At 45.5% G+C, this 27,245-nt stretch overlaps 1 protein-coding gene across 1 annotated transcript in view; it reads right to left on the minus strand.

Moving 5' to 3' along the window:
* LOC126273510 (E3 ubiquitin-protein ligase RNF103-like) overlaps positions 1-27,245 on the minus strand; it is a 130,578-nt gene that overhangs the window by 63,883 nt on the left and 39,450 nt on the right. Inside the window, exon 5 of the mRNA XM_049977039.1 lies at positions 26,596-27,054. Within this exon, the coding sequence (XP_049832996.1) occupies positions 26,596-27,054 (459 nt within the window). The remainder of the gene's footprint in view (positions 1-26,595; positions 27,055-27,245) is intronic.

Genomic DNA, 27,245 nt, shown 5'->3' on the forward strand with positions numbered 1-27,245 from the left:
AACAATAATCCCCACTGGCCAAAAATGAGTGGAATGGGGAAAGGGGGGGGGGGGGCGATGGGAAGAGGTGTAGAGGGGGTGTGGGAAATAACAGGGAGGAGACTAGTGGGGAGGGGGTGAAGTAAGTGATGGGTGGAGGAAAGAGTTGGAGGGGAAAGCAGTGTGGAGGGGAAAGGGGAAAATGGCACAGTAGGGGGAGTGCTGGGGAGTGAGAAATGGCGGAGAGGAGGAGGGGTGCACAGAGGGAGGGAGGGGGGGGGGGGAAAGGTTTACTTTATTTTTGTCTCATTAATGTCAATGTGAACAACTGGGACTCCCAGGGGAGTCTGGAGAATTTTTAAAAGAAGAAAACCTATAGCATATTAGTCAGCCAAGTATTCATATTATGAGAGTCCTGCTGAAAAGTGATGTCTTAAATATGTTTATGTGAAAACGCAAAGCTTTTTAAATAACACAAACACATTAACACATTAAATCTTTATTCTTCATGTTACATATTTACTTCTCAACACAGTCATCCTGGTAACGAACAATGAGAGTGCAGTTTGTTGATACCATCATTGTAGAATGTTTTACTTTGTTGACGGAACCACACTCTCACCTCAGCTTGCACTGTTTCATCATGGGGCCAAGTCAGGGCCATATGGAAGACAATCGGTGAAAGTGAACCCAAAGCATCAGATTGTTGCATATGTCACAGTTCTCACATGTCATCTGACATTGGCGTACCAAAGTAGAGGGTGCTCCATGTGTGGAAAAACTCTGAATTCAAAACTCGATTACAGCATGCTTTTTCTCATGCACCGACATAGTTACACTACACACCGCTATGTTACACACTACAGTTCGGAGCCCTCTAATGGTAGAGTGTTGCAAATACGTAGATATGAATAATAAAGATGTAGATTTTTAATAAAGAATTTTTATTTAAAAAGTTTTAAGAACTTTCACACAAAAATATTGTAGGCACTGCTTTTCAGCATGTCCTTTGGACAATAAGTCTGACTACGGGTCAGCTCTCGAACCCAATTCAAAGTCTGAGTCACAGCAGGCAGCTGCATGAGAAGAAACTAAAGGGAATGAACTTCTTCTTCTTCTTCTTCTTCTTCTTCTTCTTCTTCTTCTTCTTCCTGGCCTTACTGCCCTAGATATGCCTTGGCCTGCACTAGGACATCATTCCATTTGTTCCTGTCCGGCATCTTGTGGTTGGTCGGTTGCTTTGTTTGTTTGTTTGTTTGTTTAAAAGAGGGGGAAGAGACCAGACTGCTGGGTTATCGGTCCCTTGTTCTGAATAAAACAATGCCACTAGGATGAGAATAAAACAAGCGAGACTAATCACACAAAATGGAGAGAAAGGAAAAACCACAAGAATAACGGAAGGGCAACAAACACTTAAATGGACAAAAGGGAAGAAGAAAACCACAGAAATGCAAGAAACAGGTAGAAGAGGTTAAAACGACAAAACAGATTACCATAGCTCGCTGACCATGACAATAAAAAGGTAAAGCCAGCCACTCTGCAACACATTTGAAACCTCCACACTAAAAGCACTAGGGTGGAGGACACATAGGCACAAAGGACATGCGCTAAAACTTAGATCAAATGATAAAACCCACCCTCACCAATAAAACATAAAACTAAATCAGCTGATTACGAGATGTCAGATAAAATTAGCAGCAATGAGTCCGGTAACGAAAGATTTCACCGCAGGGCAGTCGAAGTGGGTCAGCGCACCAGAATATGCGCCACTGTCAACCTGGTGCCACATTGACACTGAGACAGGTCTTCACAGCACAAGAGGTAGCCATGGGTCGCGCAAATGTGGCCAATGTGGAGCCAGTAGAGAACCACTGAGTCCCTGTGAGAAGGCCGCATGGAGGACTGCCACACATTCGTATTCTCCTCAATTGCACGCAGTTTGTTGTGCATACTCAGACAATGCCATTCTGTCTCCCAAAGCCAAGAAACCTGGTGGCGTAAAAACAAACGCAGGTCAGTTAGTGGAATGCCAATCTGCGTAAGTGATTTCCGTGTAGCTGTTTAGCCCCCAGCATGTCAAAGTTCGATGCCTGGGATTCCGACGTGTCCTGGGGTCCATACAAACACCACTGAACGACCGGACCATTGCAGGGCATACATGGACTCCTGGATGGTCGATACCAAAGGATGACGAGGGTAGCACTGGTAGATGGCTTGTAGGCTGCTCAAGGAGTAAGTACACAGAAGAAATGACCCCCCCCCCCAGGATGTGAACAGATCTGTTCAAGAACACGAGATATAGCAACCAGCTCTACAGTGAAAACACTGCATCAATTGGGCAAGGAAAGCTGTTCAATATGTCCTCCATGGACATACACGAAGCCGACATGACCATCAGCCATCAAGCCATGGGTGTAAACTATTCACGGCCGCGGTACACGTCAACAATCGAGAGAAAGTGACAGCGGGGTGAATTGAGTCCTTTGGGCCATGTGGAAGGTCCAGGCAAAGCCGCGGTGTACGAAAATGGACCTTGAGTATAGGTGGTAATGGCAAGGACTTATTTCATATAGAAGGGATTGGATGCGAACTGCAACTGAAGCCCTGACCTGGGCCGCCGATGTGGGAGATGAACCGCTGTGGGTGGGAAAAGGAGACGGTAATTCGGATGCACAGGAGAACTACGAATGTATGCGACTTAACTGGTGAGTAGTTGCGCACACCTGACCTCGAATGCAGGAACTCCAGCCTCCACCAGGACACTGGTAACTGGACTCACCCTAAAAGCTCCCATTCCTAGTCTAACACCTCAGTGGTGCACTGGGTTGAGTAAATGCAATGCTGAGGGCACCGCCGAACCATAACCAGACTCCCATAATCAAGGCAGGATAGAAAAAGGGCTCTGTAGAGCTGCAGCAGCTTAAAGCGATCTGCATTCCGGTTGGTGCTACTCAGACAGCGGAGGGCATTGATAGGTGCTGACGAAGGTGAGGAAGCCAAGTCAATCAGGTGTCGAAAACCAGTCCTAAGAATCGATATGCCTCCACTACAGTGAGGGGATCGTCATTACAGTAAAGTTATGCTTCCAGATGAACCTTACAACGGGACAGAAGTGCATAACACACAACTTTGGGGCTGAAAACTGGAAACCGTGGGCGACAGCGCATGAATGGGCCTTGTGGATGGCTCCCTGTAGGCACCACTCAGCAACACCAGTACTGGCGGAGCAGTACGAAATGCATAAGTCGTCTGCATACAGAGAGGGTGAGACGGACGGTCCTACAGCTGCTGCTAGACCGTAATTGGCCACTAAAATTAGACAGACACTCAATACAGAGCCCTGTGGAACCCCATCCTCCTGGATATGGGGCGGAACTATGGGAGGCACCAACTTGGACACGGGAAGTACAAAGCCACAGGATATTCTGGATAAAAAAATCAGGAGTGGGCCTCAGGGAGACCCAACTCGTATAATGTTGCAAGGATATGACGTCGCCAGGTGGTGTCATACGCTTTTCGTAACTCAAAAAAGATGGCAACAAGGTGTTGGCATCTGAAAAAGGCTGTTTCGATGGCAGACTTGAGGGACACAAGATTATTAGTGGTAGAGCGACATAGGTAGATACTGCACTGGCACAGAGTCAGTAGGCGATGTGACTCCTGGGCCAAACCCAACTGCCGACACACCATACGTTCCAGCAGCTTACAAAGAACGTTGGTGAGGCTGATGGACCGATAGCTATCCACATCAAGTGGGTTTTTGCCAGCTTTGAGCACTGGTATGATGGTGCTCTGCAGCCAGTATGATGGAACGATGCTATTGCACCAGATCCGGTTGAAGATCTTGAGTAGACAGACGAGAGATGTTTAATCATGTGACTGTGTATCCGATCTGGCTCAGGAGCTGTGTTGGGGCAATGTACAAGGGCACTGAGGAGCTCCCACTATGTAAATGGGGTGTTATAGGGTTCACTGTAGTGTGTAGTGAATGAGAGGACTTTCCATTCCATCCACCGTTTGGGAGTGCAAAAGGCTGGAGGGTAATTCTCTGCATCAGAGACACGAGCAGAGTGCCCAGAAAAGTGCTGGGCAATTACATTCGCACTGGAAGATAAAAGACCATTTATGTTACCACTGGGAACACCTGTTGGGGTTTGGTACCTGAAAACTTGTTCGATCTTTGCCCAGACTTGGAAAGGTGACATATGGCACTCATTGGCCGAGACGTATCTCTCCCAACATTCCTGTTTCCGTCTTCTGATAAGCTGGCGATCGCGGGCATGGAGCCATTTAAAGTATATGAGGTGTTCCAGGGAAGGGTGTTGCTTATACCGATTTAGAGCTTGCTGACACTCCTTAATTGCCTCGGCGACTTAAGGTGAAAACCAAGAGACTGTCTTTCTCTGAGGGCACCCTAAAGAACAAGGGATCGCGTTTTCTGCCGCAGAAACAATCGGTGTAGTTACTTGGTCAACCACCACATCAATGTTACCACGTGGGGGAGAGTAACGGTGACAGCAGAGGTGAAAGCGATCCAGTCTGACTTGTTTAAAAGCCCATCTGGGCAGGAGTCCATGTGCGTGACACCGGGGCAGTGACAGGAAGATGAGGAAGTGGTCACTACCACACAGGTCATCATGTGCTCTCCAGTGGATAGATGGGAGAAAGACAGGACTGCAAACCGAGAGATCAATGGCTGAATATGTGCCGTGTGCCACACTGAAATGTGTGGGGGCACTTGTATTTAAGAGGCACAGGTCAAGTTGTGACAGTAAATGTTCGATATATCTGCCTCGGTCAGTAATCACAATGCCACCCCACAAGGGGTTATGAGTGTTAAAATCTCCCAAAACTAGGAAAGGTTTAGGGAGTTGATCAATCAGTGCAGCCAATGCGTTTAAGTGCACGCACCATGTGGAGGAAGATATACATTGCAGACAGTTATTTCCTGTGTCATCCTTATCCTGGCAGCCACAGCTCCAAGAGGGGTTTGAAGGGGCACAGGTTCACTACATACAGAGTTCCCGACAGACACAAACTCCACCTGTCACTCTAATACAGTCACTATGGTTCTTGTAATGTCCTCTATAGCCATGGAGGGCAGGGGTCCGCATTTCAGGGAACCAGGTTTCCTGAAGGGCAATGCAGAAAGCAGGTGTAAAGCTTAAGAGTTGCCACAGCTGAGCCAGGTGGTGGAAAAAACCACCACAATTCCACTAGAAGATGACGTTATCATGAGGCTGGGAAGGCATGAAGTGTGCAAGGAGGCAGGTTATGCCTCAGGGTCACCTGCTGCCACCGACTGAGTATTTGTAGCCATTTTTATGATGGATGAGGCATAAGTGAGATCCAAGTCTGCAGGCGACACCTAGATCTCCACCACATCCTCAGATGCAGAATTGATAGGGAGTGGTGGAGTTGGGGCTACCAGAGGGTCCTGTTTCTTAGCAGATTACTTCTTAGTTTGCTTGCTCTCTCACTTATCTTTAGGGGCTTGCTGGGAATATTTCTCCGAAATAGCTTCAGTCACGAAGGAAGACTGTGAAGCTCTTTGTCCAGCATCTTTTGACCATGGCAGTGGCATTAGTGGAGACTGGAAGACCTTAGGAGAGGGGGCCCCAGGGGACCCCTTCCGGGTGAGAGGAGTCAGAGGAGGCTGTTGCTTCTCCGGCAGCAGGGAGGGGACCAATGTCCCCTGCGTTTGGAGAGGCCTTGCTCACGAAGTTGGTTCTTTGGGAGCAATGGAGGAAGATTTGGCTCCTATCACCAAGGGGGCAGATGTATTCTGGTGGCCCGGAGGGCCCACAGTTTGTGGCACAGAGTGAGAGAGTGAGGAACCACTGACACTTAGGACAGTGATGGTGACATAGCTGCAGCATCTGACGACGTCAACTGAATGAGGTTGTAATCTTTCAAATTTACGTTTAGCCTGTGTGTAAGTCAACCAATCCAGGATCTTGTACTCCATGATTTTCCACTCATTTTGGAGTACTGGGCCGTGTGGTGAGCAAGGTGCTCTCCACAACTGATTCAAGTGGGAGGAGGTGCACATGGAGTATATCTGGGTGTAGTTGACGTTCACAGTCTCGACAAATGGAGCTGGAAGTGCAGCAGAAAGACATGGGCCCGAATTTTCAGCACTTAAAACATTGCTTAGGGGGAGGGACATATGGTTTAATGTCACAGCGGTAAACCATCACGTTGACCTTTTCAGGCAATGAATCACCCTAAAAGGCCAAGATGAAGGCACCCTGTTGTCTTTGGTTCCCCTGTACATGCACCGGATGAAATGAACACCCTTCCGTTCTAAACAGCTGTGGAGCTCTCGTCAGACTGCAATAGGAGATCGCAATGGAAAATGATCCCCTGGACCATGTTGAGGCTTTTATGGGAGTGACGGAAGCAGGAATATCACCCAGCTCATCACAGGTGAGTAACTCTCGGGATTGGGCTGGGAATGCTGTGTGAATCAAGACTGCGCCGTTTCGCATCTTGGACAGCGGTGTCACTTCTCCAAACTTATCCTCAAGTTGTTCAACGAAAAATTGAGACTTCATAGGTAGAAAGGAGTCCCCATCAGTTTTGCTACAGACTAAAAACTGAGGCGAATATGGCTCTCTCTGTTATGCAGCCCAAGGTTCCTCCCATGGTGTAGCAAGGGAGGGAAACGTAGGGTCATACCTGTTGGCATTGTATTCGATCTTGTCCTTCTTAGAGACTGCTGATGCTGTACGGTCACCAGCAAGAGAGGACTTAGTCCACTTCACTGCGGGTTATCTGCCCTGATGCCACCCACTCTGGTCAGGGACACTCCCCAAAGGCACCACCCAGCGACAACAGAGGCCAATTGTTATGATGGCCATTGATGGGAGTCCTGATGACCCAGGGATACAGGCATCTACTCCTTGGCACATGTGGGGAGTTTACAGCTCAGGCATCAGCAGTGCGATCCCTGTGCTGTCAGGGGGCTACCACCACATGGGTACATGACGATCCCAACACAACAGATTGTCTACCATGCTCGATATTGGGTGCAGAGAAATCCAATATTGTCATGGTGGTGAAAGAGGATAGGAGACAATGGAAGAAGACGACATACTCCGAATTTCCAGCACTTAAAGCAGCGTCCTCACCCAATTAGTTGTATCACAGCTGGAGATGCAAAGCCATGACAAGAGATTCAGGAGATTGAATCTAAGGGCACTATGGATAACTCGTGCACCACGTAAGGTGTCCTTCCCCATATGGCCCGCACTTCTGTATTTTGAAAGTGGCAGGTCAAACCATAGAATGGGACCTGAACTCATAGGGCCAAAAAGTATGAGACTCTTTTTAGTCATCTCTTATGACAGGCAGGAATACCTCCGGCCTATTCTACCTCCGAACCTGCAGAGGGGCAGCACCTTGTGTCTTCATCCTTTGATGTCAATAATTTTTAAACCATCTTGTATACCATCCAATGCAGAGGAGAAGATGATAAACTAATAGCATCACATGAAGGAGTGTTACATCACTGGGCAGAGCACTTTAAGGAATGCTGAAGCATGGGAACATGGGAACTATCTGAAAACCAACATGAGAAGAGAAAAATGGGATGCCCTCGATGCAAGAGATTCGGCTAGCAATATAGAAAGGGGAAGATTTTTACACACACACACACACACACACACACACACACACACACACACACACACACACACACAGTGAAGCAAAACATCTTGAGAAAAACCACTCATTTAAGGCAGACCCTCTCTAAACAACAATATTTTTAAGAGACGGAAATAAACTCTTACAATATCGCTGCATCTTTACCCCCTTTAAAACGACCAACCCTTTCCCGACCAACCACCACTCTTTAACATTGTTTTCCCTTTAAGAGGACCACAAACAATCACAGAAGGGAGAATTTCAATACTGATTACTGTGAGGCTTCTCACTGACAATTGGACACAACAATCTCTAAAATTTCATTGTAATTTTCCTTCTAATAGCAAACATTTCCGATTTACCTTCTGTAGTGAATAGTCATAGCTATTTCAAATAAAAGAAATCTTGTTGTTCTTTTGCTAGAACACACAATTTCTGTTATTAAAGAGAGTGAAAAAGGAAAAGAGTGAAAAAGTCAAATACAGATTACAGCTTCAATTTGTTACAGGTGTGTTAAGAAACGAGAAGAAAATGCGAACTAAAATTCAAATAAAAGACTGTGGCAACCAAAATAAGATGTGAATAATGCTATTTTAGAGTGGTTTAATGGAGCAAGTGCCAAAGGATTGTCTATTAGTGGACTGATGCTACAAGAAAAAGCTCTTAAATTTGCTTCTGATTTTGGAATTTCAATACAAGCAATGACTGGCGTGACCAATTTCATGTTCGACACAGTATTGTTTTCTGACAGTCCCTGGAGAAAGTGCTGAAGTTAATCAAAAAGATGTATCCGACTGGAAGTCGAGACTTCCAAGTAGCTATTATGACAATGACATTTACAACATGGGTGAAATTGTCTATTTTTTTGAAGTTATTCCAGACAAACACTAACTGTGAAGAGTGATCAGTGCAAAGGTGGAAAAATAGCAAAACAAAAATTAACAATCAGTCTTTGTGCTAACCTCTGCGGTGAGAAGGGGAATCACTAGTCATACATACTGCAAATTGTCCGCAGCACTTCAAAAACAATGATATTTCCTTGCTTGTTATCTTTTGGCATGCAAATAAAATGCACGGATGATGTGTGACTTTCATTCTCGGCTGAGTAACTTAAGTTCAAAAACGAGAATTCAGAAAAGTAAAATCCTACTTTTTGTATATAATGACCCATGTTATTGCAGCAAAATGTATCAAGTATGTGGTAGTAACATTTCTTCCTGCCAACACAACATCCTGTGTTCAGCTCCTTGACCAAGGAGTGATCCAGTCTTTTAAAATAAATTACCAAAAGAATCTTCTGTGTTCCCTAGTTAAGAAAATGAACAACATATCCGTGCATGACCCAGCTAAGTCTGTGATTGTATGTGATGCTGTCAGCTGGATTAAAAGTGCTTGGAATGAAGTGAAAAATGAAACAATTACAAAATGCTTCATTAATTCTGGTTTTGAGTCTTTACAATGTGGATGCTGGAGGACAAGCAGGTGGCGATGAATCAATAAATAGCCTCAGTCACCTGTCCGGTGCAGCTGAGGTGTGATGCTGCCAACACAGAACCGAAAATTTCTACAGTGAACAAAGAAAATGAATGCTTCAACAGTGGTGATCATTGGGAAGATGATGTTTCAGACCCAGAACCAAAACAGCAATAGTGATGATGATGCAATTCCTGTAGAGGCAATAGCATTAGGCAATGCCTTACATAATATGGCTGGGCACAAGTCCCTTGCTTCAGAGCTTCCCAACCAGAAACTGATGTACCTACTATCTGAGGTGGGCAGTAATATGAGAATGAGCTTGTAAATAAACGTATGAAAAAGTGTATGCTACTCACTCGAATGCGCTTCTATATATATAATGTGCAACACTTAAAAAGTAATGGCAATATTATGACCCACCTCGTACAATAGCTACTGTAAGCCAACCATTACCATGATCGAAAGTGTCGTTAATATCAACGCTAAAATTAACTCTACATCCAACAAATACACAAGGTCCATCAACAAGAGCAGTAGCGGCAACAGATTTAATTGGTATGCGGTTCTTCTTATCACCAGATGTTGTAGCAAACTCGATGTTCTCGATCGTTTTATACACTGTAGACCGCTTACGACGAATGTATCTCCTTCGTGGCATGTTGGCGGCGTTCAATGCAGTTGCCTGTGCAGCAGCAGCAGCGCGAATAAGACGCTTCGCGCTGATCGCTCGCTTATATAAGCGGTGCTGACGTCATGACCTTGAACGGGACTTAGAATCTGCGCGGGACTTAGTCTCCGCGAGCTCGAGGCGTTATGCCGTACGCGTGCTAAAGTAAATCTAATCGCACGCGTACGCGCGGCGGCCTCGTTGGCGTGCCGCCAACATTGCGCAACATTACGCAACTACAGCGACCAATGTTTTCGAATCGTAGGCGGCCGCTGCTGCGGCCGCATTCCAAAAAGAAAACTCCCAACCTAACCTCAAGTGGGCTACGCTACAGATCAATTGGTCTTGTAGATCAATTTATTTATGAAAATACAAAGTACAGTCACCAACAAACTTAACATACTCACATACACCTTTACCCTTCATCCAAATAAATACAGATTCATTTAAAGAAACTTTCCTCTTATTACAAGTATACAACACGATAGACAATTATGTCTCTGTCCACAAAACTTTCTAGTCCTGGTACAGATGGAGTACCAGACCCACCTCGTACAATAGCTACTGTAAGTCAACCATTACCATGATCGAAAGTGTCGTTAATATCAACGCTAAAATTAACTCTACATCCAACAAATACACAAGGTCCATCAACAAGAGCAGTAGCGGCAACAGATTTAATTGGGATGGCCTCGAGCTCGTGGAGACTAAGTCCCGCGCAGATTCTAAGTCCCGTTCAAGGTCATGACGTCAGCACCGCTTATATAAGCGAGCGATCAGCGCGAAGCGTCTTATTCGCGCTGCTGCTGCTGCACAGGCAACTGCATTGAACGCCGCCAACATGCCACGAAGGAGATACATTCGTCATAAGCGGTCTACAGTGTATAAAACGATCGAGAACATCGAGTTTGCTACAACATCTGGTGATGTTGCCTATCGTACTTATCATATGGCTGATCTTGCTAATAAAGACTTTGGTAAATCCGCATATATGTCGCCCTCTCCACTTGTGTTGTATACTCGTAATAAGAGGAAAGTTTCTTTAAATGAATCTGTATTTATTTGGATGAAGGGTAAAGGTGTATGTGAGTATGTTAAGTTTGTTGGTGACTGTACTTTGTATTTTCATAAGAAGAACCGCATACCAATTAAATCTGTTGCCGCTACTGCTCTTGTTGATGGACCTTGTGTATTTGTTGGATGTAGAGTTAATTTTAGCGTTGATATTAACGACACTTTCGATCATGGTAATGGTTGGCTTACAGTAGCTATTGTACGAGGTGGGTCTGGTACTCCATCTGTACCAGGACTAGAAAGTTTTGTGGACAGAGACATAATTGCCTATCGTACTTATCATATGGCTGAACTTGCTAATAAAGACTTTGGTAAATCCGCATATATGTCGCCCTCTCCACTTGTGTTGTATACTCGTAATAAGAGAACTGTGGAGTGGCTTTAGACAACACAAACGCGCCCGCGCCCACACCCACACACACACACACACACACACACACACACACACACACACACACACACACACGACCACTGTCTCTGGCAGCCTGGGGACTTCGGCTGGATTTTCCATTGTTTGACTTAAGAAACTAAAGTAGCCATCAATCTGAAGGTTGTTTTAAACACCACAGTGCTTTACTAGGCATGATTCTGTTGGAGGTGGTATGCCGCTGACTTTCTCCAACCACTGAACTGACTTAGCTAGCCATTTACAGCGGGACCTACAAATTATGAAAGCAGAGAGAAGTGGTAAAATTGAGAAACTGAAAGCAATATTGATGCTGAAGCTGAGAAATAATTTAGAGAGAAGTAACAGTATATGGGTTGGGACGGTGTGCATGTTACAGCACATATGAGGGCTACTCCATGTCTCACATAAGGTGTGAGAAATTTCATCTGTATCTGACACCTCCCCCTCCCCCCAATCAGATAAAGTGCTAAGACAGTTAAGAGAGGAAAGAAGACCTCCTGGCTGAGATGAGAGATTCATAACAGTAAAAGTGAGAAAGCTAAAATCATAATGAACATCAGCTGGACTGACAATAAAAAAAAGATGAGAGAAATAATCAGTAAAGAGGAGGCCAGAAAGTAAGAGCTAACCACATCTAAAAGTAATTAAAACAGTAAAACTGGGGTGACCACAGGAGCTAGCAGAGGAGGTGGAGTTGAGGGTCCTCCTAGACCCAGCATGTGGTAGGAGGCACCCCAACCCCAACAACCCTGTCCCCAGCCTGAAAATACTTTAAAATGTTATAGCTGAGGACCAAAACCACTTCCTCAGAGAAAACATCTGAAATAAAGTGCATTGCACCACATGTGAGATACTTTCTGTGAAGTGCTTGAATAATGATAATTGAAACCAACAGCTGTATTGTAATCCTACATCATTTATTCAAAACATGCTACCAGTTTTGACATTGAAAACTGTAATCTTCAAGCCCCAATAGTAATCTGCCACCAACATATGAACCACAATGAGAACGACTAATGGAGACTTGAAATGGAAACAGTACAACTTACTAAGCAAGTTACGACAGCATGTGCAACCAACAAAGTCAAGTGGAGTGTGGCCAAAATCAACTAGATTCCTTAACTTCCAGTAATAAGCCCACCAATGACAGGATGACAACTCTTGGTCTTTATCACTGTGTTTTTTTTTTTTTTTCGTGGTTTTAGGGCGCACAACTACAATGGTCATTAGCGCCCTAACTAATTTAGGAATGTATTGCGAGGCACAAGGTTAAAACAGCAACTAAAAGGGACAACACTATAAAAGACGTATTAACAGGCATAGGATTAAAAACTACAGCATAATCAAACGTCCTTAGACAGGTGTGTCAAGTTGATAAAACGAAGAATGAGATCAGCAGCTCCTGGGTCATCCGCTAAAATGGCATCCAGAGTACATGGCAGGCCAAGATCAAGACGCAGCATAGTAAGATCCGGACAGGACATTAAAATGTGGCGGACCGTCAGCAATTGCCCACATGGACAGAACGGCACCGGCGCTACCATCAGCAGATGGCGATGGCTGAACTGGCAGTGTCCAATTTGTAGCCGGGCCAAAACTACCTCCTCCCACCGAGAAGGACGTGAGGAGGACGTCCAAGCTGCGGGAAGAGGTTTCACGGCCCGAAGCTTGTTGTCCCTAAGTACAGCCCAATCGGCATGCCACAGCGATAAAATGCGCCGGCAAATGACCGTGCTACAATCTGATGAAGAGACACAACACGAAGCCGTCCGAGGCTGGAGGACCGCAGCCTTAGCCGCGGCATCTGCAGCTTCGTTCCCAAGGATACCGACATGGCCAGGAACCCACATAAAACTAACTGGAGACCCGTCGTCCACCAGCTGCTGAAGAGAGCGTTGGATCCGGTGCACGAAAGGGTGAACCGGATACGGATCACTGAGGCTCTGGATGGCGCTCAGAGAATCGGAGCAGATGACATAAGCAGAATGTCTGTGGTGGCAGACGTAAGGAACAGCCTGGTAGAGGGCAAAGAGCTCAGCTGTGAAGACCGAACAATGGCCACGTAGCCGGTATTTGAAACTTTGTGCACCGACAATAAAAGAACACCCGACCCCGTCATTGGTCTTAGAGCCATATCTGTATAAATGAAGGTCATATTAATGAACTTTGAACGAAGTTCGACAAAACGGGAGTGGTATACTGAACCGGGGGTAACCTCCTTTGGGAGCGAGCGGAGGTCAAGGTGAACGCGAACCTGAGCCTGGAGCCAAGGTGGCGTGTGGCTCTCGCCCACTCTAAAGGTTGCAGGAAGTGAAAAATCAAGGTGTTGAAGGAGGCGACGAAAGCGAACTCGAGGGGGTAGCAGGGCAGAGACATACAACCCGTATTGACGGTCGAGAGAGTCGTCAAAAAAAGGAACGATATGATGGGTGGTCGGGCATTGACAGTAGCCGACAGGCATAACGACAAAGCAGTATATCGCGCCGGTAGGTGAGAGGCAATTCACCGGCTTCAGCATGAAGACTCTCGACGGGACTAGTATAAAACGCTCCGATCACAAGCCGTAAACCCCGATGTTGCATGGAGTTGAGGCGGCGTAAGATGGACGGCCGTGCAGAGGAGTATACAAAGCACCCATAATCCAGCTTGGAGCGGACAGTCGACCGATATAGGCGAAGTAAGACGGTTCGATCCGCTCCCCACGACGTGCCACTGAGAACACGGAGGACATTTAGAGAACGGGTACAACGGGCAGCCAAATATGACACATGTGGAGACCAACTAAGTTTCCTGTCAAATGTAAGACCTAAAAATTTTGTTGTCTCCACGAATGGGAGAGCAACAGGGCCGAGTCGTAAGGACGGTGGGAGAAACTCTTTGTAGCGCCAGAAGTTAATACAGACCGTTTTCTCGGCAGAAAAACGGAAGCCATTGGCGACACTCCAGGAGTAAAGACGGTCAAGAGAACGCTGAAGACAGCACTCCAGGAAACATGTACGCTGCGCGCTGCAATAGATGGTAAAATCGTCCACGAAAAGGGAGCCTGATACATCATCTGGGAGGCAATCCATTATTGGATTGATCGCTATGGCGAAGAGAGCGACGCTCAAAACGGAGCCCTGTGGCACCCCATTCTCCTGGCGAAAGGTGTCTGACAGGACAGAACCCACACGTACCCTGAACTGTCGATCCATTAAAAAGGAACAAATAAAAAGAGGGAGGCAACTGCAAAAGCCCCATGAATGCATGGTGCGGAGAATGCCCGCCCTCCAACAGGTGTTGTAAGCCTTCTCCAAATCAAAGAACACAGCCGCGGTCGGGCGCTTCCGCAAGAAGTTATTCATAATGAAGGTCGACAAGGTAACCAGATGGTCAACAGCAGAGCGGCACCTACGAAATCCACATTGTACATTGGTAAGTAGGCGTCGAGATTCAAGCAGCCAAACCAAACGAGAGTTAACCATTCGCTCCATCACCTTACAGATACAGCTGGTAAGCGAGATGGGTCGATAACTGGAAGGCAAATGCTTGTCCTTCCCCGGCTTAGGAATCGGTACAACAATAGACTCGCACCAGCATGCAGGAACATGTCCCTCAATCCAGATGCGATTGTAAGTACGAATAAGGAAACTTTTACTCGCAGGAGAAAGGTTCTTCAGCATCTGAATATGAATAGAATCAGTCCCCGGAGCGCAGGACCGTGACCGGGCAAGTGCATTTTCGAGTTCCCGCATGGTGAATGGGGCATTGTAGTTTCCACAATTCGAGGAGTGGAAATTAGGTGGCCGAGCCTCCTCTGCCTGTTTTCGAGGGAGGAAGGCAGGGGGGTAATGAGTGGAGCTCGAAACCTCTGCGAAAAAGCGGGTGAAGGCATTGGAGACATCCTCAGGGGCCACAAGGACGTCATTCGCGACCGTCAAGCCAGAAACTGGTGAGTGGACCTTAGTGCCAGATATCCGGCGCAGGCTACCCCAGACAACAGAAGGAGGAGTAAAACTGTTGAAGGTGCTTGTGAAAGCAGCCCAGCTGGCTTTCTTGCTTTCTTTAAAAATACGACGACACTGCGCACGTAATCGTTTATAATTGATACAATTCGCCACTGTAGGGTGGTGTTTAAAGGTGCATAAAGCAAGTCGACGAGCACGTAAGGCGTCTCTACATGCTACGGTCCACCAGCGGACCGGTACGCGGCGTGGAGAAGAAGTAGTGTGAGGGATGGAATATTCAGCAGCAGTGAGAATGACTTCCGTGAGGTGTGCAGCCTGACTATCGCAGCTTGTGAAGGTTTGATCCTGAAAGGTCGTCCTGGAAGAGAAGAGCCCCCAGTCTGCTTTGGAGATGTTCCAACTAGTTGAGCACGGAGAGGGGGTATGATGCAGGAGATGGATAACACACGGGAAGTGGTCGCTCGAATATGTATCAGAAAGCGCATACCACTCAAACCGGCATGCAAGTTGGGTAGTACATAGAGAGGTCTAAATGGGAACAGGTGTGAGAGGTGTCTGAAAGGAAAGTAGGGGCGCCAGCATTGAGGCAGACAAGATTGAGCTGGTTGAAAACGTCTGCTAACAGGGAGCCCCTCAGACAGGATGCTGGAGAGCCCCAAAGAGGATGGTGAGCATTGAAGTCTCCAGTTAACAAAATGTTGCAGGGAGCTGAGGAATAATTTGCTGCATGTCTGCCCTGGTAACGGCAGACGACAATGGAGTGTAAATGGTACAGATGGAAAATGTAAAAGTGGGGAGAGTAATGCGGATGGCAACTGCCTGCAGGCCGGTGTGCAATGTGATGGGATCATAGTAGATATCATCCCGGACCAGCAACATAACCCCTCCATGAGCCGGAATACCTGCCACAGGGGGTAGGTCAAAACGCACAGAGGTGTAGTGTGCCAAGGCAATGTGATCGCATGGGCATAACTTCGTTTCCTGGAGGGCTACGACGAGCGGACAGTGCAAGAGGAGCAGCAATTTCAAGTCCTCTCGGTTGGAGCAAATGCTGCGAATATTCCAGTGAATAAGTGCCATAGTGAGAAGAAGATGCAAGAAGGGGTTATCTCGAAGGTCGTTGAGGGCCCGGCTTCAAGCGAGCACTGCCGCCGCTAGCAGGAAGTGGACATTCATCGTCCATTTGTTCTATAGGTTCATCGGCCATCTTGTGAAGAAGGCCGGGAGGGGGAGCTTCCTCCGCTGGTGAACGGCCAGATGTTCGGCAACCAGCGGTACGGCCAGGCGAAACTGATGACGGCCTGGGGCGGCAACCGCTAGGTGGCGTAGGAGGAGAAATGCGTCGTGGCGGGGAAGGAAAACTGTGCTTCCTGTGAGCCTTCTTGGAAGGTCGTTTTGTGGAAGGATTGGTCGATGGCTGAGGGTTCGAGGTACGTAGGAGGTCTGCACGAGACGGTTCCTTCTTGAAGGCCCGTGCTTCTGACTTCTGGGTCTTCATCCTGGCAGAAGCTGATAAAGGTGCTTCTGTTGGAGGGGCAATGGGAGGAAGAGGAGACGTCGACCGGGCGATCTTAGCACTGGCCGAACGGTCAGATCACATGTCTGCGTCGCCACCTCCCTGGTAGTCTGAAGAGAGGTGAGGACAGTACTTTACTTCCCTGCTGGGAGCAACGTGGGCTTCCTACTAGCGAATAGCTTGCAAGCAGCCGAGGTGGAGACTTTCTCTTTGACCCAAATTTCTTGGATACAGCGTACTTCCTTGTAGATGGGACAGTCGCGGGAGGATGCTGCATGGTCACCGTGACAGTTCACACAACGAGGAGACGGAGGTGGAGAGTTACCCTCATGGGCATCCCTGCCACAAGTCACACATGTAGCCGCATTGGAACAAGACTGGCGAGTGTGATTAAAATACTGACACTGGTAGCAGCGCGTAGATGTCGGGACATAGGGGCGAACAGAAATAACCTCGTAGCCCACTTTGATGCGCGACGGCAGCTGAACACTATCAAAGGTCAAGAAAAGTGTCCGGGTCGGTACAAGGTCATTGTTGACCTTTTTCATGACCGTATGGACAGCCGTCACACCCTGCTCAGCGAGGAAAGACTGAATCTCCTCGTCAGTCAATCCGTCGAGTGATCTAGTATATACCACACCACGAGACGAATTCAAAGTGCGGTGAGCCTCCATCCGGACAGGGAACATGTACAGGAGTGTGGCCCGAAGCAGTTTTTGTGCCTGAAAGGCGCTCTCAGTTTCTAGTAACAAGGTACCATTACGCAAACCTGGTACAAGACTTGACAGATCCGGCTATGGCATCTACTCCCTTCTGAACAATGAAAGGGTTGATAGAGGAAAAATCTTTTCCGTCCTCAGATCGAGAAACTACGAGGAACTGTGGGGCAGGCGGTAGTACTTTTGTCACTGGTGGCTGGTCAAGTTTCCGTTTGTGGGCAGAAGTCGAGACAGAAGAAGAAGAGAAATCCATTGCGGAGGAATCCCCCATGATTGCCAGCGTCTCCGATGGCGCGCTCCTTCCTTGTGGGGACCCTCTCAGAGGGCACTCCCGCCTTACGTGATTGTTCACACCTCCCGAGAAACGGACAGAGGGACCAATCGGCACGGTCGGAAGGTGCCAGCTCAGGCAATCACCCCTCCCTGGGCCTGGCCTTTCCCAGGGGGTACGTGCGTGCCTTACTTGTCTACCCAGGGCGGGGAATTACGCGTTACCCCATCACCGGCTACGCGTGCGAACGCGTGGGTCGGCCTTCAGGCACGCACAGGGAGGAAGGAAGAAGAGGAAAAAGAAAGGAGAGAGGGAAAGAAAGGACAGACTGTATCAAACGCCGAAGCGGAGACCAGAGAAGGAGAAGAAGGCAAGGAGGAGAAGGCAAGGAGGAGAAGGCAAGGAGGAGAAGGCAAGGAGAAGAGTAAGTAAGACAGTGAGATGGAGAAGAACAAAAAAAGGAACCAACCAAAGGAAGGAAGAAACAGAAGAAGTGAAAAACCAAAATGAACGCAAATATAGGTCGTGAATCCGTCCGTCTCCGGACGCAGGCGCTAACTACCCCCTTGAGGGGGAGGGACTTCTTTTAGTCGCCTCTTACGACAGGCAGGAATAGCAGGAATACCGCGGGTCTATTCTAACCCCCGAATAGGTGGTTCTTATATTGATGGCAGATTATGTTTGAGGTCTGAAAATGACACATTTTGGTGTCTCAAGCAGTAGCATCTTTCGAATGAACAATGTTGGATTACAATACAGCTGTTAGTTTCAATTATCATTATTCAAGTACTTCATGCACAGCTGCTGTCCAGATTACCATATGCTTTTTGTGAGGCTCTACAACTGTTATTTGTGACCAGTGAGAGATACCAGGCTACAGTAAGCACAGACTAGAGTTTGTGATCCACATTACAAAAGGTGGGAACAAGGAAGCAGAGAGCCTTAAGCTTTCACTTTGGAGTTAGTCTTTAACTGACAAATATGGGGTAGCCATGTCAGCTTTTCATCAAACGAGGAGTCCCAAAAACTGAGATTGTGCAACAATGTCCAATTGCTGCACCCAAATATAGGTCTAGGTCTGCAAGAACCACTGTATGATGATAGAAATGCATGTCTCTTGTTTTTGTGCGAGGGAACTGAAAGCCATGGGAGGGAACTGAAAGACATGGGAAAGACTCCCAGCAAAAGCCCTTCAGATGGCGTCTACGAGCTGACGCTCAGCTAAGGCCATAGATTTGGAGCTATACCAAATGAAGGAATGACTGATATACAGCATGGGACTGAAAAGTGGGCCAATGGAGGTAATTCTTGCTCAATGTTGATGATCAGGAAGAGTTTTAACACTCAGCACAAAACATTGTAGGATGATGTTCTCTTGAACCATAGGAAGCTGAATGATACACCAACACTAACCTGAAACAATTGGTGGGATAAAAACTAGCGAATAAATATCAGTCAAGAGACTCAAATGCCCCAGTCAAGGAGAGTAAGTAAAATATGATGACACCAAGTGATGTCATATGCCTTACATAGATTTAAAAAAAAAAAAAAAAAGACTGCAATGAGAGGTTGGAATTCAGAAAAAAGCCTATCAGATTGCTGCTTCCAACCTAACCAGATTGTTGATTGTGGCTTGTCCCTCTAGGAAACCACAATGATAGTGGATAAAATGTCCAGTGATTTGAGAACCCAGCACAATTGTTGGGCTACTATCCTTTTAAGCAGTTCGAAGACACATTGGTGAGGCTAATCAGTCAGCAACTATCTATGGATGTGTGGTTTCTGCCAGGTTTAAGGGTTGGGAAACACCTACTAGCCAAAGAAGGTCGAAGACCCTGTGTATGTGGATTCTTTGAGTAACATTCAGAGGTTGGATCATTTGATTATGCATTGAATCAGGGCTTGTGGCTGTTTTATGTGATGAATCAAGAGACTGAACAAATTGGCAGTCAATGAAATGTTCATTTTATAATTTGGATTGACAAGGGGGAGGGGAAAAGTGGATGTCTTCAACTAGTCTTTAATGGGTTCAAAATAGCTGGGTAATAAGAGGATGCCAACACTTTTGACAAGTGTGTTGCAGGGTGTTAAACAAGAAATGACATTGGTAGACATACCATCATGAAGGAGGAGGCCTGGAACAGTTGCTGGTCTTTGGCAGCATAAAGACTACAGCACAGGGCCTACATCTGCGATGAAGAGATATATGTTCTAAAGGAAGAGGTTCAGCACTCCTAGCATTCCTTCTTACTGCATTTAATTAGCTAGCAATCCTTACTACAGGGCTGCTTTAAACTGAATAGGGATGGTCTGTGAAGGATGTCATCTGAGAAGTTTCAGGGCCCTTCAACAATCCTGGATAGCTGTTGCAATGTCCTTGGTCAACCATAGCACAGGGAGGCAGCAGAGAGGGGGGCTGCAGAAATGGGAATAGCAGTGATCGCATAGGAGACATTTCTCACAACCTCACTGATGCAGTTTGACAAGAGTGGATAGAGATGACAGCAAAAGTATACAACTGCCAGTTGGTTCTTTAAAGAGCCCATTACGGTAACTGGTCTGTCGGGTGGTGACATGGAAGTGGCAGAATCACTGGTAAGCAGTCACTGTCACAAAGATCGCTGTGTAGCAGCTATTGTAGCAAAGCTCCGTGATTGGGAGAAAGGAACCTACAGCTGACAGCTGGAAAGGTGATATGGGTGTGTGCTGAATGTATAGGAGAACCATCACTGAGAGGGGAGAGAGCAAAATCAGAAAGAACATGATCAATCAGAAGATCCAGATGAGACAACATGGTACTTCACCACAGGTGGTGGTGGGCACTGAAATCAGTGAGTAGGGATAAAGAGGAGGTAGGGGGCATCATTGGATAAAGGTGTTCATCTCCAGACAACTACCGTATTTACTCAAATCTAAGCCGCACTCGAATCTAAGCCGCACCTGAAAAATGTGACTCGAAACCAAGGAAAAAAACTTTTCCCAAATCTAAGCCGCACCTGAAATTTGAGACTCGGAATTCAAGGGGAGAGAAAAGTTTTAGGCCGCACCTCCAAATCTAAACAAAGTTGGTCCATTATAATATGAGACACAATTTACGTCGAATGAATGACGATACAGCTACTTAGCAGTTAAGCTTTCCCAGGTAGCCAATACGTCAGGCGCTCCATTTGTATTTATACGGGTACCCTTTCCTTTTCACGTGCTTCGTCTAATTTGAATAGATTGCTTATTTTTCTTTGATCTTATAAGTGCCGTTTTCTTTGTTATAGGTGTTTATGTCACTCTAAGCTGAAAATGCATTAATGCACTGTCATGTGTTGTTTGTCGCATTCTGGTAATGAGTGTTTACGGTCTGTCGCCGCTCGCAGCATGGCTTTGTTATGTGCATGCTACCGCCACTTACAATAAAAGAGAGAGAGAGAGAGAGAGAGAGAGAGAGAGAGAGAGAGAGAGAGAGAGAGAGAGAGAGAGAGGACTCATCTCATTAGCGGAACAATGGCAACAGACTGCTATTTGTTGGACTGCGTATGATAGAAGATGTTCTGAACGGGAGTTTAGTGAAAATTTTTTCTCCATTTGAAAATCTTTGCAGACGCCTCTATAATACATTACATTCTGCACAGAAATTAGTCATCTTAGATTTAAAAATCTAGTCAATTGCCGAGCTTCATTTCTGACAGTATCACTATTAGGCATAAGAATAATATGAATATAAACATGACATGATATGTGTATTCTTCCACGTTTTCTGTTGTCTCACTCTAGTTTCGTAGTTTATTAGGCAGACAGGATTTAAATGAGATAGCAGCAAACACGAAAGAGTACATGGCATAATGTTTATATTCGTATTACTCTTATGGTGAAGAGAATACTGCATGTGATTCACAATTCATAAAATTCCCTATTAGCAACCATCTCTTCTCACAGGTAGGAAAACATTCAGAACATAGTTTCCCATATTGACAAACAAACATACCAAACAGTCTTGCCAGTCGGATTTTTGTAGTACATTGAAATACTGCAACATTCGAATATGAACAATACGAATTTTGTATTTACTTCGTTGGATAATGTATGAAAATGCAGTGGTCGAAACTCGGGGTGGAGAAAAAAGCTCTTCTTCCACCTTTTTTTAAATTTATTTACTGACGCAGAGGTTTTGGCGCCAGTAATTACCTTTGTGACTGCAAAGCACGCCTGTGTAAAGCTACATATATTCAACGGCAGAAGTTAGCTGTGGCGGCACCTACCAACATTTTACAGAACTTCCGCTTACTTTGCACTCGATTCTAAGCCGCAGGTGGTTTTTTTTATTACAAAAACCAGAAAAAAAAGTGCAGCTTAGATTCGAGTAAATACGGTAAGTCACCTGCCTGCGGTAAACTGTAGCAAAGTCACAAGATAAGAGGAAAGAACCACAAATTCACTAGCCAAAAAGGTATTTCCTGAAGAGCAACACAGATCATGGAACAAGAGGAAATTAGTTGTTGTTCTGGTAGGTGGCAATAACATCAATTACAGTTCCATTGAATTATCAAGTTAAGGGTGTCCTTGTTAGATGTGAAGGGGCAAGGAGGAAAGGTCATATCTCAGGGTTACTGCTCCTCACCAGTTGGGGTGGAACAACAGTCAGGTGGCTTGAGGAATCTCATTCTTCCAGGGTCAGAAGAGTAGCCTTCTCCCAAGCTTTCTTCTTCTTCTTCTTCTTCTTCTTCTCCTCCTCCTCCTCCTCCTCCTCCTCCTCCTCCTCCTCCGTTTCTGGTGGTTGAGAATCCTGTGAGGGCTTATCCACTGTAGGTGTAGGTTGTAATGAGACACCCTCCTCCGGCATTGCCTTTTTTTAAATAGAAGTAGCCCATAGCGGCATTAATCTCGAATCCCGTATAGGTGAACATTATCTCAGTTGTTTCACTAAAAGAATTTTGATTTTGTATACAATTTATTATATTTCAGGCTAAAATGTATAAAAAAAATTAATATGCTACAATCAATATGTACTAATGGTTAAAATTACTCTTCTTTTAGGAATATTTGAAGTTACGAAATATCTAGCATACTTAAAATTCATATTATTAATTGCACAATCTAATGCTAATTATTAAATTTATTTCTGTACTGACGAATGCCTTGCCAATATGCTGCCGATATGGTTGCACAATCAGTCGAAGGATGGCATTCATGTATCATACAGCCATTACAGTGCCTTCCATTGACCATCAGTGGCATATGTGGGCCCCACATAAAGTCACCCCAAAACAGCAGGAAACCTCCACCTTGCTGCACTTGCTGGACAGTGTGTCTAAGGCGTTCAGCCTGAGCAGGTTGCCTCCAAACAGGTTTCCAATGATTGTCTGGTTGAAGGCACATGTGACACTCATCGGGGAATAGAATGTGATGCCAATACTGAGCGATCCATTCGGCATGTTGTTGGGCCCATCTGCACTGAGCAGCATGGTGTTGTGGTTGCAAAGATGGACCTTGCCCTGGACATCAGGAGTGAAGTTGTGCATCATGCAGCCTATTGTGCATGATTTGAGTCTTAACATGAAGTCCTGTGGCTGCACAAAAAGCATTAGTCAACATAGTGGCATTGTTGTCAGGGTTCCTCCAAGCCATAATCTGTAGGTAGCGGTCATTCACTGTAGTAGCAGCCCTTGGGCTGTCATGTCATCGACATCCATGTCCGAACAACATCGCTTTGGTTCACTCTGAGATGCCTGGACATTTCCCTTGTTGAGAGCCCTTGCTGGCACAAAGTAACAATGCGGATGCGATCGAACTGCGGTATTGACCGTCTAGGCACAGTTGAACTACAGACAAACACGAGCCATGTACCTCCTTCCTGGAGGAATGATTGGAACTGATTGGCTTAGGATCCCCTCCATCTAATAGGCACTGCTCATGCATGGTTGTTTACATCTTTGGGCAGGTTCAGTAACATCTCTGAACAGTCAAAGGGATTGTGTCTGTGATACAATATCCACAGTCAACATTATCTTGACGAGTTCTAGGAACTGGGGTAATGCAAAACTTTTTTTCATGTGTGTATATCTTATGACTCTCGAAGCTTTTGAAACTAATGAGGACACTGAAAAATTTAATAGTGATGTGTGGGAGGGTAAGATTACAAGGTGTAGGAATGGAAGAGGAACAGGGAGTCCTGGGCTCCACTTTTTAAGGCTCCCCAGCTACTGGTTGGTGCTGGGTGGCTCATCTGTAGGTTTCTGGGGAGGGGGTTCCCAAAAGGGATTCATGTTACCAGTAGATGCCATAAGAGGGAGCTGCTCCGCTGATCGAGTGCAGGGAGTGGTTCCGAAGATGGTGCTGCAGGAACCACAAGAGGGGAGGGCCTACTGCCCCAATAGTCCAACTTATTTGTACCACTGCCAAAGGGTGACACCGAGGGAGTAAATACATCAGGTACAACTGACGACGTGGCCACATAGTGGCAAAAGTCAAAACTATGAAGACAGGATATAAAGTATAATATTTTTTCCGAGCTTCAAAATACTAGAGGCGATTGAAGACCTACAGTTCATGTATTTTGCATTCCTCGATTAGGATAGCAGACTTCAGGAATGGGAAGGGTGGTCCTTCCTGCAAGTGACACAGACAGGTGGTGGCGCATGTTGTGAACTTTCATGAAGTGGCTGGCCACATTCTCCACAAATTAGGTCATAGGTACACCAGGAAGACATAAGCCCCAAGTACTAGCATTCTAAGTGTCATATTGGGGATGGGAAATATGGATTCACATCACAGCAGTAAATCATGGATTTGAACTCCTCTGGAAGTGAACCCTACTGAAAAGTGAGCATGAATGCCCTAGCGTCAAATTTGTGGTCCGGCAGGCCACAATGGATCCTACACTTCTCCAACTGTTCTTGTAGTTTTTCATCCATTTGCTGCATTGAGTCCTGGTGGAAAATGAAACCCTGCATGTTTACATTCTTATGGGGTGTTACGGTAAGATGTGTATCATGGAACTCCAAGAGAATGATGCCCAAGACTGGGTATGATTTGACTTCTTAATAACAATGAAACCATTTTGTAATTTACTAAGGAAAGACAGTTCACTGAATATGTTTTCAATATTCTCCAAAAAGAACACTTGAGTTTGTAGAGAGAATGGACCCTCTGTGACTACAAACTAGGAACTGAGGAGAATAAGTGTCTGCAAGCCACTTAGTTTTGCTTTTTTCTCATGGTTTGGCCATGAAAGAAAAGTGCCTAGAATCTTAATGATGTGCACTGATTTGTGGTCTGTGTGAAGAGACTGCCAGTTTTGTGAGCACTGGGTGGTACCTTGGTCTTTTCATAGTGTCAGGTATCCACCACGATACTACATAATCCAAATGAGGGTTCCCCCCATGGACACCACTCAGCCTGAGCAAAGGCCGTCTGGCTTGATGGCAGGGCCCAAAGTCTTGAAGCCCCCAAATGGACAGGCGCCTAATCCCTGGAGTATGTGGGAGGTGACAGCTCGAGCATCAATAGTGCATTCTCTGCATAGCTAGGGGCTATGACCATATGGGTACCAGACAACCCTCCAAGTGGACTAGATACTGTTCTGGGCATTGGTCGACCTTTCCCACACAGTCCACACTTCTGTAAAAAGCTTTGAAAAGGTGTAGGTCACACCCAGGAATGAGGATTTAATGCAAGTTAAAACACTGAGGATTTAATGAAAGTTAAAATATTTGATGTAAAATAAACACAATATTATGGAAAGGACAGAGTGCTACTTGTTATGTAGTGGAGATATTGAGCCACAGACAGGCACAACAAAAAGACTGCTGAACAAGGAAGCTTTTGGCCAAATGGTCTTCTTGTGAATCAGACAGCATACATACATGCATTCATGCAAAACAAAACACACACACACACACACACACACACACACACACACACACACACGACCACCGTCTCTGGCTGTTGAGACCAGCCAGTCTAGCCTCCGCAGAAACAGTGGTTAAGGGTGTAGGAGTTGCATTTGTGTGAATGTTTGTGTGTGTATGCTATCTAATTCAGAAGAAGGCCATTTCCCAAAAGCTTACTTGTTTAGTAGTCTTTTTGTTGCGCCTGTCTGCGACCCAACATCTCCACTGTATTGTGATAGCAGTCTATTCATTTTGCAATATTGTCCTAGATTTTCCATTGTTTGGTGTAAAATAAAGGAACAAAGTGGGAGGGGCTTCTATATTCTGCAAGCAAGCTAGATTTTTAGTAGGAAATCTAGTGCTAGAGAATAAATCTGAGAAAAGATATACTCAGAACATAAAACTGCAGCACAGGAAAGGAAGAAGTACTGCAATGGCTTTGAATCCCATGCTCATACTCACTCAAGAACTGCGTGTCCCCTGGGAGTGGGGGAATATTAACAAATTTAATAGTTAACAGTACTACCTAAAAATGAGAGGAGGGGAGGAGGAGGGAGGGGGGAGGGGGGGAGGGGGGGATAGAGAGATAGAGATAGAGAGAGAGAAGGTACTGAAATAAAATATTTTGTTATGAATGAACAACTCTCCACTATCAACAGCACATTCAAAAGTCGTCCTCACTTGCTGTCAACTAGCACACAATTTGTGGTTAAAGCCATAAGTAATCACTGAAAAATATCTGTCCAATGGAAACAAATACATAAATAAATTTGCACTCGTAAAAGAAAAACCTGATCAAAGTGCAAATATTGCGGAATAATGTTGAATGGGCACCATTTAAATCAGATACTGAATAATCAGATGATGGTAGTTTAAGTGTGAGCTTCTACTTTTGAATAGCCAAAGCAGAGACAAAAATGTCTTTCATGTTTTCTGAATTTTATCTTTTATGAAGCTCACAAGATAAGTAAATGTAAAGTAATAACTTAAAAAACGAACTGAAACTATACCTGAAACATCCGAATACTGACAAGCATGTTGACCAGCACTAAGCTACACAGGAAGACATCATTAGTTTCTGGCTGTACTGAACGAAGGAAGAGGTTCATGGCAGCATAATTGAAGTGTTCAAATTTTCTGCGACCATAAACAACCTTCCTCTCTGGTGTCACAACAACATATGCTGGAAGCTTCTGATCTGACAGACCAAGTTTCTTGCGCACCATTTCTGCATCCTCTTTTTTCACAGTAAACACGCCAAACTTGATTCGTCCTGTGAATTTCACACTGAGTGCTGCCAGGAAGAGTGGTGGATGTAAAAGATGAGTCAATAACAGCACACGGACTTCACTGTTTTGTGCATTAACAGCTGCTTCATCCTCACCGAACCACTCTGACTGAACTTCCTCAACACTTTTCACTCTTTTTACTCTGATGGACAGCTGTTCTCTTACCCATTCTACTATTGCCTGTGGACAAAAAAATTTCTTAAAACATAATATGCATACACATTTCACATTTAAAAAGCAAATGATCTCTTTGCATTTGTATAAACATCCAAACCATACACATAAAAAAATTAATGTCATTCAGTTTTTCAGTAATATGCTGAGTCAATGTCAATAAATAACTTCCTTCCATTGGCACATCACTAACTCCT

This window comes from Schistocerca gregaria, chromosome 1, assembly GCF_023897955.1.
Source record: "Schistocerca gregaria isolate iqSchGreg1 chromosome 1, iqSchGreg1.2, whole genome shotgun sequence".
NCBI lineage: Eukaryota > Metazoa > Arthropoda > Insecta > Orthoptera > Acrididae > Schistocerca > Schistocerca gregaria.